Below are 13,940 nucleotides of genomic sequence, written 5' to 3' on the forward strand. Positions count from 1 at the left end.
ATACAAAGATCACTAGCTAATGCTTGGGAACACATGGATTTACATGTAATAAAAATATGCATCAGGCCATATAAAGTGAGCATAGATATTCCCATCTAAGAATGATAAAGGATCATGATCCAGACATAGACCATCCTAAGAAATTATGTTTAGACCACCACAATAATATGTGCCGTCTAGGATGGAACCTCATAAGAAGATGAGATAAAATTGGGAATATATGTTGGATATGAGAATGTCTTCCTCCTACGATTTTATAAGAGACCTTGAGCCAAAATATGGGTGATCAGATTAAGGCCAGGTTTACGGATTACATGATGAATCCGACTATCCAACATCAGGGGGAGAAAGAAATAAGCTGGTACAAGTATAAAGAGAAATGGAATGGTATTAACCATCCTTGTCTTGGCAAGATCCTCGGACCAGAGAATATGATTTAAGACGTCCAAAGAAAGATCATACAAAGCTAGCTAAAAGAATGCCAGACAGATTAGACCCGAAAAGAAAAGAAAAAGAATGACTAAGTCATACCAGCTTAAGCACCACGAAATTAATGTCCTATAAGAGACATAATCAAGTTGCTATAAAGTTTAAAGATAGACCAATATGTTCCATAAGATAAGGAACCTCATAAATAAAAAGAAAGGTGCAGAGAAATGACATATCCGAGGTCATAAGAGAAACCAGACCAGACATTGAGGTAAGGTTGCGCAGCTAAACATCTAAGATACCAGACCATGTAGTTTGAGACGCTAAACTGCAAGGTAAATGAAGGTTCTTAGTAAGAATGAAATCTCTAATCGATTAGTTCATGTCTGGAACACAATGGAACACTATAAAAGAAGTGTCGACACATAAAAGATAAAGATGCATAAGGAAATAGCACTTGAGTTTAAAAGATATAAGCGAGGATCAGAACCCACGAGAATACAAGAATGCATTCATAGACTAAAGGAAACCGTGGGGGTTCAAAGAAAGATTCAAAGAATCTATAAAAGAGATGAGTGTATTGGCCATATATGGAAACACCATCTGATAAGATAAAACCAGTGAAAAATAGGTCCTCTGTGGGAAAGGAAAAGAAATCGTGAGACATGGACTAAGGTGTTCATATTCCCATTTAAAGTATTCAAGGAATGGCTTGATTACACAAGGATACTCACAGAGACCAAAGGAACAGATTATAAGGAGATATACTCCTATGTGGTGGATGCTACTATAATTTCGAAAAGGTCTGGATATAAGTAAAAAAGAAATGTAGTAAGTAGCATATTGATCACTGGATAAAGAAATGATAAAAGTATCAAAAAGATGAGAAAAGAAATTCTCATAGAATAGTTTTGTTCCTAAGCTATTCATGGACTGAAAACAAAGCAGCTGCAAGTGATATGAAAGACTAAGAAAATACTTAGTACAATCAGTCCATAGATCCTTATAGAGGATATTATAATTCCTTGTGTTTATGTTTATATCAAACCAACCTAAAGAGAGGTTCAATGGTTCAATGATTTCAATGATACAAGTTATCGATTGATTTTAGACAGAATATGATGGGACTAGAAATTATAGCCGTGTATGAGTTGAGATCAGCACGCCACAATTAGATGGTGTAATGTGAGATGGTCGCAGGAGAAGGCAAAGAGAACCATTAATTCTCATGCCAAAGACCATCCGGCTCCATACTTCCCAATCGTCCATAAGAATAACCAAAAGTAGTGTGGTGAATTGGTTCAGGCAAATTATAAACCATTGCTGCACAATTAGCCAAATAAATCCGAGTGTATACTTGTGAATTGATTGATGTATCATCATGAACTGACCAGATCGACCAAGATCGACCAGCATATGTAATGCAGCTAATGGAAAGATCGACCAGCATATGGTAGTATCATAAAACGTGTGGTCAAGTACCAAATGAAGTATATGGGACTAATGAATGTCTATACATCAGTAAAGAAATAAAAGAACCAATCATCATAAGAGTGGTCGAGGTTTATGGTCCGACCAAGTTCCACCAAAGTATAAGGTGGACCACACCATATAATTGCAGTATCATATCCGGACCATATCTTTATATCAGGCTGCAATACCTTAGCCAAATATGAGTATATTGGCGTGTGATGACAAGGTCTATGACTTAGCATGTATGTTTTCGAAAACATAGCATTGTCTACGACAAAATGAAAGAAGTCATGAGACATCATCCAGAGATAGTGACCAGAAGAATGTCTGAGTCAATAATAAATGAAAGTATCCACAGTATGGCAAAGCCATGAGACTAGAGGAACCGTGGGACATGAGAGGACCTGTAAGAAAGATTTAATCGCAGGATAGAGGTACATCCAAGTACCGGTCGAGTACTATCCGAGTACTAATTGAGCATCATCCATCCGACCAGAACATGAAGATATTGTCGAGTGGTCAGCATCAAAGGAGCATGTCTTGACCATGTCCAAATGAAGTTCCAGAAGGCCGGCAAAATTACAAAGTATTCCAAGAAGCTCATCGACCAGATAGAAATGCATCGTCCAAAGATCTTCAGTGATGCATTCATCAGAGGGAATTTCATGTGTTGTACACTTTTTCCTTATCCAAGATTTTGTCTCACTGGGTTTTCCTGGAAATGTTTTAATGAGGCAACATTAAGCATGTTATGAACTCTGATCAGATGTGTCGGCCAAGGGGGAGTGTTATAAACCACTTGGTGGTCGACCCATATCCGGTTAAACCGAACCGGACCAGGCGCATGAGTAGATGCTGGATGGCTACTACAAACCTTTCTATATTCATTATGACGGTTTATTTGTACTTGTATATATAGAACCGTTTGGGTTAATAAATAAAGTATCTCTTTCATAAATCTCCATTTCACAACAGATCGTAAACTATAGGAACAACTATGGTGAATTTTCATTCTATTTTGATAAATTTTCCTTAAAACTTTACATGTTCGAAACATGAGTACTATTTAACACTTTCAGACACAGATTATACACACTTAGGGATATGATACAAGAAGAGCACAAACACAACCATGACATTTATGATACAATTTAACTTATACATACACATATGGTTCAAAAACAATTGAATCCAAACCAAACAGATTCATCGCCCATCTCCTTTTAAGCAAAGAGAATCTGAGAATTCGAGGGAGTTAAATCACCATAACGCTCCGGCGAATCCACCACTTCCCACCTCACACCAAACTTACTCTCCGACCTCCAAATACTCCCAACCGCAAGATGAAGATTCCGACCAACCACATACACTCTGTTCCCGTAACAGTTAACCGCAAACGGTCTACAAATCCTCTCAGGCAACTCCGGTCCGTTAACCGTCTCCCATGAGTCCGTAACCGAATCATAAACCTTCATCTTCATCCTCTCCAACTCCGACACTATAAACAACCGATCGTAAATCACCACACTCGTCCCGGTCCATCCTTCTCTCAACCCCATAGCCATCGTCTCCCACCGATCCGTCCTCGGGTCGTAAACCTGACCTCGCGGAGACACAAAAAACGGCCATAACCATCCTTCGGTAACCAATAGCTTCCCGTTTAAAACCGCCGCGTCGTAAGACGCCATCTGTGTAACCATGTTCGAGACCGACCGCCACTTCCCATCCAAAGGGTTCAAAACCTCAGCAGCGTCGAGCTCGAACATATCCGCAGAGTTTCCACCAGCTGCGTATATCTTCCCATCTATCACGCCGCTTCCGAAAAACGACCTCGCCGTGATCATGTTGTTAGTGACGGTCCAATGGTTCCTCACCATGTCGTACTTCAACACCAAGTCAAGAGGACAGTCAGAATCAGAAACCATTCCTCCGCAGACAAACATAGTGCCTTCCCTTGGCATAGAGACCGATCTGAACCCGTGAGGACACACTTTGTCTCTACAAGGCATCGCAGGGATCTCGTGCCAAGCGAGATTCCTCAAATCCAAAACCTTCCACTGGATCTTCCCCGTGCATCTGCTGAACCCGACCACGAACAGCCACGGTTCTTTAAAACCGTACTCCTTGCGCCTAGCGAAGAAGGTCTCTTTGGCACAGAACAAGAAGTGCCATCTCCTGCAGACCGATCTACTCGAGACGTGGCTTTCGACTGGCACACGTAAGAGACAGTTAAGAGCAACATCGTCTGGTAAACCGGGAATCAACGGTTCTCCGTTAAGAGAGAGTTCTTGTTCCGATGATCTATCGAACAATGGCGATTGAACCGATGCAGCTACTCTGAATTTGGGAGATAGTGTCATCTGAGAATCGCCGAGCTTGTGAACAGCTGCTCTTTGGGATGAAACCCTAACCCTCTGCATCGCGTCAAGATTCCAATTATCAGTGGGAAGGTACTTTGTGGTTCTTGTTCAACCTGAAAACGAAGAACCTTGACGATCAGAGCATCATCACTAACACTAGGACTCATCAAACTGAAACAAAATTCTAATTCAAGATTCATTGAAACAAACCCTAGCAGAAAAAGGGGCTAAATCGGTGAAGAAAAAGGAGAAGCAAGAACTGATCGAAGTTTAAATAAAAAACGAAGATCATAGCCTTACAGAACAAGACGGCGATAGATACTGATGTTGTGTTGCTTCCTCGCGAATCTTTCAGCTCTTTTTGGGTAATCGACAAGAAGACGTAGTTAATACTTTTTGGAAAATAATAAGTACGCTTTCTCATGTACTGTGTGCTATCTATTTTATCGAAGTAACTGCTGCAAATCTTTCGTGTAGAATCTGACAATCTGTACATGTCCTTAATGACACTTCTTTTATTCATTGTTATGTTATCTTATGTTTTCTACTAAAGAATGGTCAAAACTGGTTGACGAAACGGGCTTTCTAATGGGCCTGAGCAATATCATAGGTGTTGATGACAATAAATGGGTCTTGTACTTGTTACACTTATTTAGCAGTGACAGAGTAAACTGTTCAATGAACCGAAGTTTTTCCATCAAATCTCTGTCTTAGAAAAAACATACAAAAAAATTTGCCAGATTTAAAATACATTAGCAATCACACAAACTAAGTGACCAGAAGTAAAAAAACAAAAAAGAAGAAAAATGAATCAAATAAACTAATGTCAAAACTGTATATACTACAAGAAAACTTATTAACTGCAAGAGTCATATTCTTTGTTAATTCGTCGTAATACGATAGTTACAACGAATTAACAAGGAAGAGCGTTTCGTTGTAAAATCCCTGTCATAATGGAAGATTCGTCGTAACTTCTTCGTAACATCTGCGATGAAATGAATTCGTCGTAAAAGAAAAGAAAATGATTTCGTTGTAGTTTTATAGTTGCGCTTCGTCGTAAAAAACTCATAGAGTTTCCTTGTAAAGTCGTCTTTAAGTGCTTGTACATTTTACGATGCATTTACAAGTCTTTCCATATAAAGTTCTTGTAATCTTTACGAGGAATTTCTAAGTATTTTCTTGTAAATTCCTCGTAAAACTTATGAGGATTTTTTAAATACTTCCTTGTAAACCTTAAGGAATTTATATATCATTTCCGTATTATTATATTTTACGAAATATTCAAATTTAAAATATTTAAATTATAAAAAATATTGAAAATTAAAATAGTTTTTTAAAAACTATATAAATGTCATAAAATAATATTAAAAAAATAAAAGTAAAAAGCCAAGGAGGACACTAGCAAAGTAGTTGTTGGGGGTGTTACTTCCCGGAGAGTCTCATAATCCATCCATGGCTTCCGTCTCGAAGAGTAGGACGAACTCGCCTTTGGTAATTTGTTGACGGAGCTTATTCTCACCATCCGTAATTTTTTTTGAGCCACTTTGAAAAAACATATTAATTAATTATATAAAAATTATTAGAAAATAAAATATATTGTAAATTTTTTAAAACTCTTATCATTCGTTTAAATACCACAACCTAATATTTGAATATATTTTTGTTACCTAAACTTACCACCTCAACTAATTACCTAACTAAACACCTAAACTAATTACCTAAAACCTAAACTAATAGTAAAAAATCATACCTTGAGAGGAGAAGGGGAGGAGTGGTTGGAGAGGAATGAAGGAGGCATTCCTCATTCATGTTTCTGGTTTATATAAGGAAACAACATTCCTTGTAAAGTCGTCGTAATTTTACGAGAAATCTACCAGGTCCGCATTTTTAGTGTTTGAAAGAATCTACCAAATCCGTATTTTTAGAGTTACAACGAATTTACAAAGAAACATTACAACGAATTTATAAAGAAAACTTTACAACGAATTTACAAGGAAAGCGTTACAACGAATTTACAAGGACAGTGTATTACGAGGAATCTACCAGGCCCGTGTTTTCAGTTACGACCAATTTACTAGGACTATTCTGAAACACCGAAATTCAAATCTCTAAACCCCAAAATCACTTATCTACATAACATCATACCCATTTACCCCATCATCCCTTTATCCCATTTTCACTTAAACCCTAAACTTCAATTCAATCCTTAAAATCCAAGGAATAAATATTATAATCAAACAACATACACATGCATTAAGTCTCAAACTGAATTATATATTAATAGAAATATTTAAGCATATATCACATCATTCTGAATCATTTGAGTTTTTATCATTATCAGTACAATGATCATCATCGCTTGCATCAAACTCGTCTTCACCTGCTTCATCCATCATATTGTCAGAAATATTTTCATATTGACGGTTATCTGAATCAATAAGACGGATGTCATCAGTTTGCTGTACAGAAACCTTGACTTCAGTGATACACGCTTCTTCTTGCGAAGATGTCTCTTTTCCAGCAACTATTCGTCCACGAGGTGTAACTTTGATAGGAGCTAATCAAGTTATTCCGGAATCTCTAAATTGGAGGTATGAAATGAATTTAACTTGCTCGGCTTGAGAATGCTTACAACAAAATCAGTTTGGTAAAGCACGCTTAAAAAACGTTTTCACCAAAAATAATGGTAATATTTTTCGTCGTAAAATCTTTGTAAAGTTACAACAAATTGACAAGGAAAACATTACAAAAATATTTACAAGGAAATCATTACAACGAATTTACACGGACATGTGTATTACGACGAGTCTAAGATACCCGCATTTTTAGAGTTACAACGAATTTATAAGAAAGCATTACAACGAATTCACAAGGAAAACTTTACAATGAATTTACAAAGAAAGCATTACAACGAATTTACAAGGACATGTAATAGAGGAATCTACCAGGCCGTGTTTTTTTACTACGACGAATTTACCAGGACTATATCTAAATCCCTGAAAATCAAATCCCCAAACTCCATAGTCTCTTACCTATAACATCATATATGTTTTACCTTACCCACCCACGCCCCCTTTTATCCCATTTTCTCTTAAACCCTAAACTCCAATTAAATCCTTAAAACTCAAGGAATAATTATTATAATCAAACAACATATACATGCATAAATCTTAAAGTTATTTATATATTTAAAACATATATTACATCATTCTGAATCATTCGAGTTTTCATCAATATCAATACAATGATCATCATCGCTTGCATCGAATTCGTCTTCACCTGCTTCATCCATCATATTGTCGAAAATATTTTCATATTGATGGTTATTTGGATCAATAAGAAGAATGTAATCAGTTTGTTGTTCAGATACTTCGACTTCAATGGTACACACTCCTTGCAAAGGTGATTCTTCTCCAGCAACTATTCATTCACAAGGTGTAACTCTTGATAGCAGTTAGTCAAGTTATTCCAAAATCTCTAAACCGTGGATATGGAATGAAGTTAAACTGCTCGGCTTGAGAACGCTTACAACGAGATCAGTTTGATAAAGCACGTTTTAAAAAAGTTTTCACCAGAAAAATAGTAACATGTTTCGTTGTAAAAGCCTTGTAAAGTTACAAGGACTTTACGAAAATTTTTCTCCTTTTCTAGTAAAATCAACGTAAATTTACATGTAAATTACGACGAAACTTTTTCCTTGTAACTTTAATACAAATTTACGACGAAATTTAGTTTTGTTGTAAGTCATAGTAATTTACTCGTAAATATACGAGGAATATATTTTCTCGTAATTTTTAACCGTTATAGGCATGTTTTCTTGTAGTATAAGCTTTCGGACTATCGGCTTGAAACAATAAAAAAATCATTCTTTTTCTCTTGATGGCTAGGCCTTTTTTTTGGGGGGGGGGGGGGAAGAGGGGGGAGGTGTATTTAGTTATGTACTTGAGAAGATTTTAACAGATTTGATTTTCAAAGAATTACAGATGGTTTTGAGTGAATTAGGAAATTTACTATGATTTAGACTAAAATAAACGCCTTCTTCGAACGACGAAATAAGCGATTAGGCCTTCTCTTTTTCTTTGCTGCCCTGTGTGACCTTTCATCCACCAACGGAAATATTCTCCTTACTTCCTCCTCTTTCTTTACTTCTAGTGATGATGTTTGTTCAAGTTTTGGCTTCGATGTTACTTTTTTCTCCTCCAGATCCACATTGGCTGCCGCTTAATCTTCTTCCACGTCATGACCTAATCTCTTGATACTACAACTCTTCCAGACCCACTAGACTTGTCTCTTTCTTGATATCGACCCTCCTTTTTGTCGCTACAGCCTCTCCCCTTTGTCTCTCAGTTCGAAGATTAGTGGCTTAGCTGGTTCATCTGTTGTTATTTGGAATGTGTTAATATGCTCTGTTTGGTGCAGCCTTCAAACCGATCCTGTTTTCCGTTTGTAGCGAGTGGCGGATCTAGAAACTCTTTTAGTCGGGGGAATAATATTATAAATATATTCATAAATTCAAATACTAGTTTATATATAATGTTGTGTATTAGCTAAATAATAACTACATTTCTATATTAAAATACTGTTATATTTTTTGTTAATCCTTTTGTTCATAAAAAATAACTTAAGTTGTTCTAGAATTTCAACAGACTTTAGTATAAAAGAAATGAATGAAGGTATAAACTAGTTTTTTTTTTAAGAAAAAAGTATGAACTAATTTTAAAGAAAAAGAAACAAAAAGAAAATCATGCATAACTAAAAAAAAGAATATATGTTTCCTTTTTTTTGGCGACAAAATGATGTTCTTTTAAATGGGATCTACAGACAATAATATGAGCGAAACAAAATGTTATGTAAAAGCTTCAGTTATGGGTATCGAACCCTTCACACAAGCAAAAGACAAGGACACACTAACACCACCGAGATACATGAGAAAAATATGACAGTACCAAACGCAAATTTTATATCATCAGTCGGGGACACGTGACTCCGTACCCACCAACATCGGTCAGCCCCTGTTTGTAGCTATGGATTCTCTCTGCATGAACCTTCCCTCCCCACGTCAAGGTTTTAGCAGGTACCCATTCTGTTTCTTTTTGGAACGAGTCAATCAAGATTCACCTTACCTTGCTTTAGATGTTAGTCTTGTCGTCATGGGTCCTTTACCTCTTAAGAGTGGCGGACCCAAAAAAAAATTATGTGCGGTCAAAAGGTTTGATAATGTTGTTGGTGAGACTCGAACTTACCTTTTGTGGGTTCAATACTGCACTACCTAACCAATTAGACCACAAATCATTAATGAAACAAGCCCATAAATTAAACACTTATTATTTTTGTGGTGTCAATTGACACCATTAATCCTCAAGTGGCACTACAAAAAAATGATTGTCTAGCATCATTTATTATGAATATTTGTATTACTTCTAAATGATGTAAATGACTTTTACATCATTTAATTAAATGACTCTGAAAGTGGTGATGCAAATAATTTGCATCATTTTTATTAATAATTGATGTAAAAATATTAAATATTTACAACAATTAGTGTAAGTGATACTAGTGTGTATCAGTTGTAAGAAATGATTGTAATATTTACATCAGTCTTTTTAAATGATGTATGTATTAACATCGATTAAACTAAATGATTCCCATTATTTATACCATATATTAATAATTAAAGTTAAATTTTTATCAGAATATTAAATAATTAAAATATTATTATAGTAAGTGATTCTAAATAAAGTCACAAAGACTAACATATTTTATTTTCATTAAATTACAATCTAACGTAAAAGATAAGAATTAAAAAGATAAGCCTAGAAAAGCAGGAAGAGGAAAAAGATAAATTTAGAGAAACAAAGATTGTAAAACATTTAAACATAATTTCCCATAAGACTTTCTTCAATCCAGATTCTTCATCTTCGTTTTCTTCTTGTTCTATGTATCCTTAGTACTCCTCAATCTTCGTTGATAGTGTGAACTTAAGTAGATTCAGTAGTGAATTTAACGGAATTCGTCAAGAGTTTTCCATCAACCACGATTCCTTGAGTTTGTGACTTGTCCTCTAGATTTCACATTCGACTTCATATCCTCTTTATATCCCGCGGGTATTCTGGATCCAAAGAAGTCTCAGTTTGCCATAACATACAGTCCTAAAGAAATTACAAGTCTTAAAAAACAAAAAACATAGACAAAAAATAAAGAAAAAAATAATACCTCGTCAGAATTATCCCATCAGATTAATTGATCTGATTAAGAAGAAACAGAATCCACATTTGCTTTTTTTACTCGAGTAGCCTGTAACAATAAATTTTAACTGATAAAAAAGTTTCAGAAAAGAAGAACCCATGAATGAGTGTTGAAGATCACGACGGAAAATATAGTTGTGGTGAGACAGTTATAGAGGAAAATATTATTTTCCCCCCTGTTTCGATAAATCTAAAACCACCCTAAAAAGAATTACGCCTTATAAATCGTAACTGATTCACGTAATCTGTAGTCATTTATATATCAAATAACTTAAATGATGTAAATTTACATAAAATAACATCGTTTTTATTAAAATGATATTAAAGAGAAAACCGTTATTTATTAGCATCAATTTTTTACTGATGTAAATGATGTATCATGTTAATAAATGATGTTAACCAAAATAGCAAATGCATCAATTATTAATCGATATAAATTTTGTATAATTACATCAATTTATGATACAAATTAAACGATACTATATCATTTGCTTAAACTGATGTTAAATTAACTAATAACAACATCAGTTGTTATAACTGATCTAAAATTATATATATTTGTCTCATTTGTAAATAAGTAATTTAAAATTGTATCATTTATTTTTGTGATGTAGTTTATGTGATGCAATTCGATCTTTTTTGTAGTGTGGGTCTGCCACTGGCTCTTAATGAGGATCTTGTTCTTTCTTACCTCAGTGTTATGATGTTATAGTCTCCCGTATTATCAATAATAAGCTTGTGTAACTGTGTTATCCATCTTTATTACCTTAGGATGAGTTTGTTGTTAGGACATGTGTATGTTGGCTCTGGTTACTATCGTTCCAGGTTTATTCATTTGGTGGAGGAGATTCTTTTCAGAACGGTCAAATTTAACAATGTGGAGCGTTGCGGCCTCTAAGTTTGTAGCTGTGATTTGTCATGTCGGCCATGTTAGGAAAATTCCGACTAGTTTGGTGTTTGGAGCATCGATTATCTTTTAAAAAGTAGAGTGTTTGGGTGGTGTATCTAGGATGGGCACTCTATCCAATATCCGAATCCAATCCGAAAACCTGAACCGAAACTCAAAACAAAATAGCAAAATACCCGAACATGTATTGATTTAGGAGATATTGGATATTCAAATCCGAACGGGTAATATCCGAACTCGAATTGATATCCGAAGATAACCGAACATATGTATACTTAATTACCCTTATATTTCTAATTTACATCTCCTATTTTATTTAGAATATTCTCATATTTTATTTAAAATATTCATATTGATGTTACCCATATTTTAAGATCATATATATATATATATAATTACAGAGAAAATGATTTGATACTCAATTAAAATGAATATCAAACTTTTTGTATCATGTATTCACAAAGACTACATCTAAGTTCTAAAAACAATCGCCAAATTAATGTCTATTTATTTTTGAATCTTACCTCCAAATCAATTAATCATTCAAATTATTTAAAAAAAATCAGTTAATCGAAAGCTAAATTTTAAATACAAGAAATTAAAAATATAAAAAAAAAATATTTTTTCTTTTAAAATCTAAATATCTGAACCCGGCCTAAAATAACCGAACCTAAAATAAAAATATCTGAAGCCGAACCGTAGTACATAAATATCCGAACAGATTTTATAATTCTTTTTAGAAATACCCAAAAAATACAAAATACCCGATCGAACCCGAACGGTATCCAAACGCACACCCCTAGGTGTATATCCATGGAACGAATGAAGTCCATGACTCCCAAGACTCCTGTCGAGTATTTGTTAGCACAACTCTTGCAGCTAAAGGTTTCACCCTGCATGATGTTCCTCAATCAAGATGTCAGTTCGACTCTCAAGTTTACAAGTTCTTTTGGACTCCTTCTTCCTCTTTTTTTTTGCCATGCGCTTAGGGTTGAACACGAATGAGATTGCAAGTTGTCTTTTCGACATAAAAAATCTTGCTACTCTCTTCTCTCTATATTATCTTTCATTTTTAATCTACACATATCCATCTGTTTAGATGTTTTAACAAAGTGTATAATCAAACTTTGTTCTGCGTTTTCTCTAGCTTGAATTTTATGAAATAGAATCATTGACCCAAAAAAGAGGGAAATTGCAATTATTTTATTTAAATCACTATAATCCTATAAGAATTAGATTTTTAATATATTTTAAATAAAAATTTTCCAAAATACTCTAAAAGCATATTTTCTAGGCCTAGGCAAAAAAATCGGAATGAACTACTTGAAACTGGAACCGAGCTGAAATCCTCAATTACCCGAATGGTTCTTATATTTCTATATCCAAAATAACTGAACCGAACTGTAACCGAACCGTGAACCAAGAATTGGATGGATATCCGAATATATAAAAATATTAATTACATATACGTATAACATACCTAAATATATATTTATAACTTAAAATTTTATTTAAAATATCCGGAAATACTTGAAGATAACTAAATTGTTATCAAATATCTGAACTACCAAGAAAACATCTAAATAGTTTTATTCAAAGTTTCAAAAGTTATCTGAGATATCCAAATTTTTATCTAAATCATCATAATAATTTGATATTTTATTCTAAATAACTAATATTTTATCCTAAATATCCGATATTTTATCCGAACTACTCAAACTACCCGAACCGGAACCAAATGAGAACCAAATTTTTTCAGGTATTTTTTGGTTCTTAATTTTACTATCAGAACTGAAACGAATCCTAAACTATCTGAGCCGAACCAAACATATACCAGAAATGCCCATGCCAAATATATTCAATTGAGAGTTGGAGTCGATATGTATAAAAATTAAATTACATGTTATTCATACATGAATTTTCAAAAACTATTTAAAATTCAGTGTTTTTTTATTTTTCATTTGATAAAATATTCTGCTATCTACTATTATTAACAAAATTTAATTTGTGATTTTTAGGCAAATATTGGTGATCTTTAGAATTGCTTAGTTAGAAAAATAAAAATCCAAATACAACTATTTTAGATGAAATTTTAGAGTAATTTAACTAAAAACATATTAAATTATTCAATTCACTTAGAATCATTTTAGACCTCCCAAAAATCTTCTTCTTTTTTTATTTCAAATTTATTCCATACACCCCCTTTAATACCACTAGAAATATTCTCAAAATAATTAATTACTTATTTTTAATAACATTTTAAATAAAATGGATTTTCATCACAAGTTCAATAACTGTATATTTAAAAGAGGTTTTAATATGCATGTTTAAATACCAAATGCTTTATCATTTCCTCTTTTTTTTTGTAAAAGAGATTCTTAATCTTTTTCACACAAATCACTTCAAATTTTAGCTTCAATCTCTCTCCCCTTAATGATTAGATAAGTTATTTTTGGTCAAAAGATAATCCCATAGCCCAACTCTAAATTTTAGATTTACAACTTAATCAATCGAGAACTCAAATAA

The 13,940-nt window shown here is 33.9% G+C and overlaps 1 protein-coding gene and 1 long non-coding RNA gene across 2 annotated transcripts; both read right to left on the minus strand.

Annotated features, from left to right (window-relative positions):
* Positions 1–2,928: 2,928 nt before the first annotated feature.
* LOC108861246 (F-box/kelch-repeat protein At1g30090) lies at positions 2,929–4,755 on the minus strand. The gene is made up of 2 exons (XM_018635114.2): positions 4,563–4,755; positions 2,929–4,375 (listed from the first exon to the last, which is right to left on the minus strand). The coding sequence occupies exon 2, from the start codon at positions 4,320–4,322 to the stop codon at positions 3,126–3,128; it is 1,197 nt and encodes a 398-aa protein (XP_018490616.2). The 5' UTR covers positions 4,323–4,375; positions 4,563–4,755; the 3' UTR covers positions 2,929–3,125.
* A 5,242-nt stretch (positions 4,756–9,997) lies between these two features.
* LOC130504069 (uncharacterized) lies at positions 9,998–10,664 on the minus strand. Its single transcript, XR_008941120.1, has 2 exons — positions 10,476–10,664; positions 9,998–10,371 (listed from the first exon to the last, which is right to left on the minus strand). It is a non-coding gene; the product is annotated as an uncharacterized LOC130504069 (long non-coding RNA).
* Between the last annotated feature and the right edge of the window lie 3,276 nt (positions 10,665–13,940).

This window comes from Raphanus sativus, chromosome 1 (genome assembly GCF_000801105.2).
Source record: "Raphanus sativus cultivar WK10039 chromosome 1, ASM80110v3, whole genome shotgun sequence".
Lineage (NCBI taxonomy): Eukaryota > Viridiplantae > Streptophyta > Magnoliopsida > Brassicales > Brassicaceae > Raphanus > Raphanus sativus.

Coding starts and splice junctions, on each gene's coding strand:
- LOC108861246 (XM_018635114.2), bottom strand. CDS start 4,322: ATGCAGAGGGTTAGGGTTTCATCCCAAAGAGCAGCTGTTCACAAGCTC.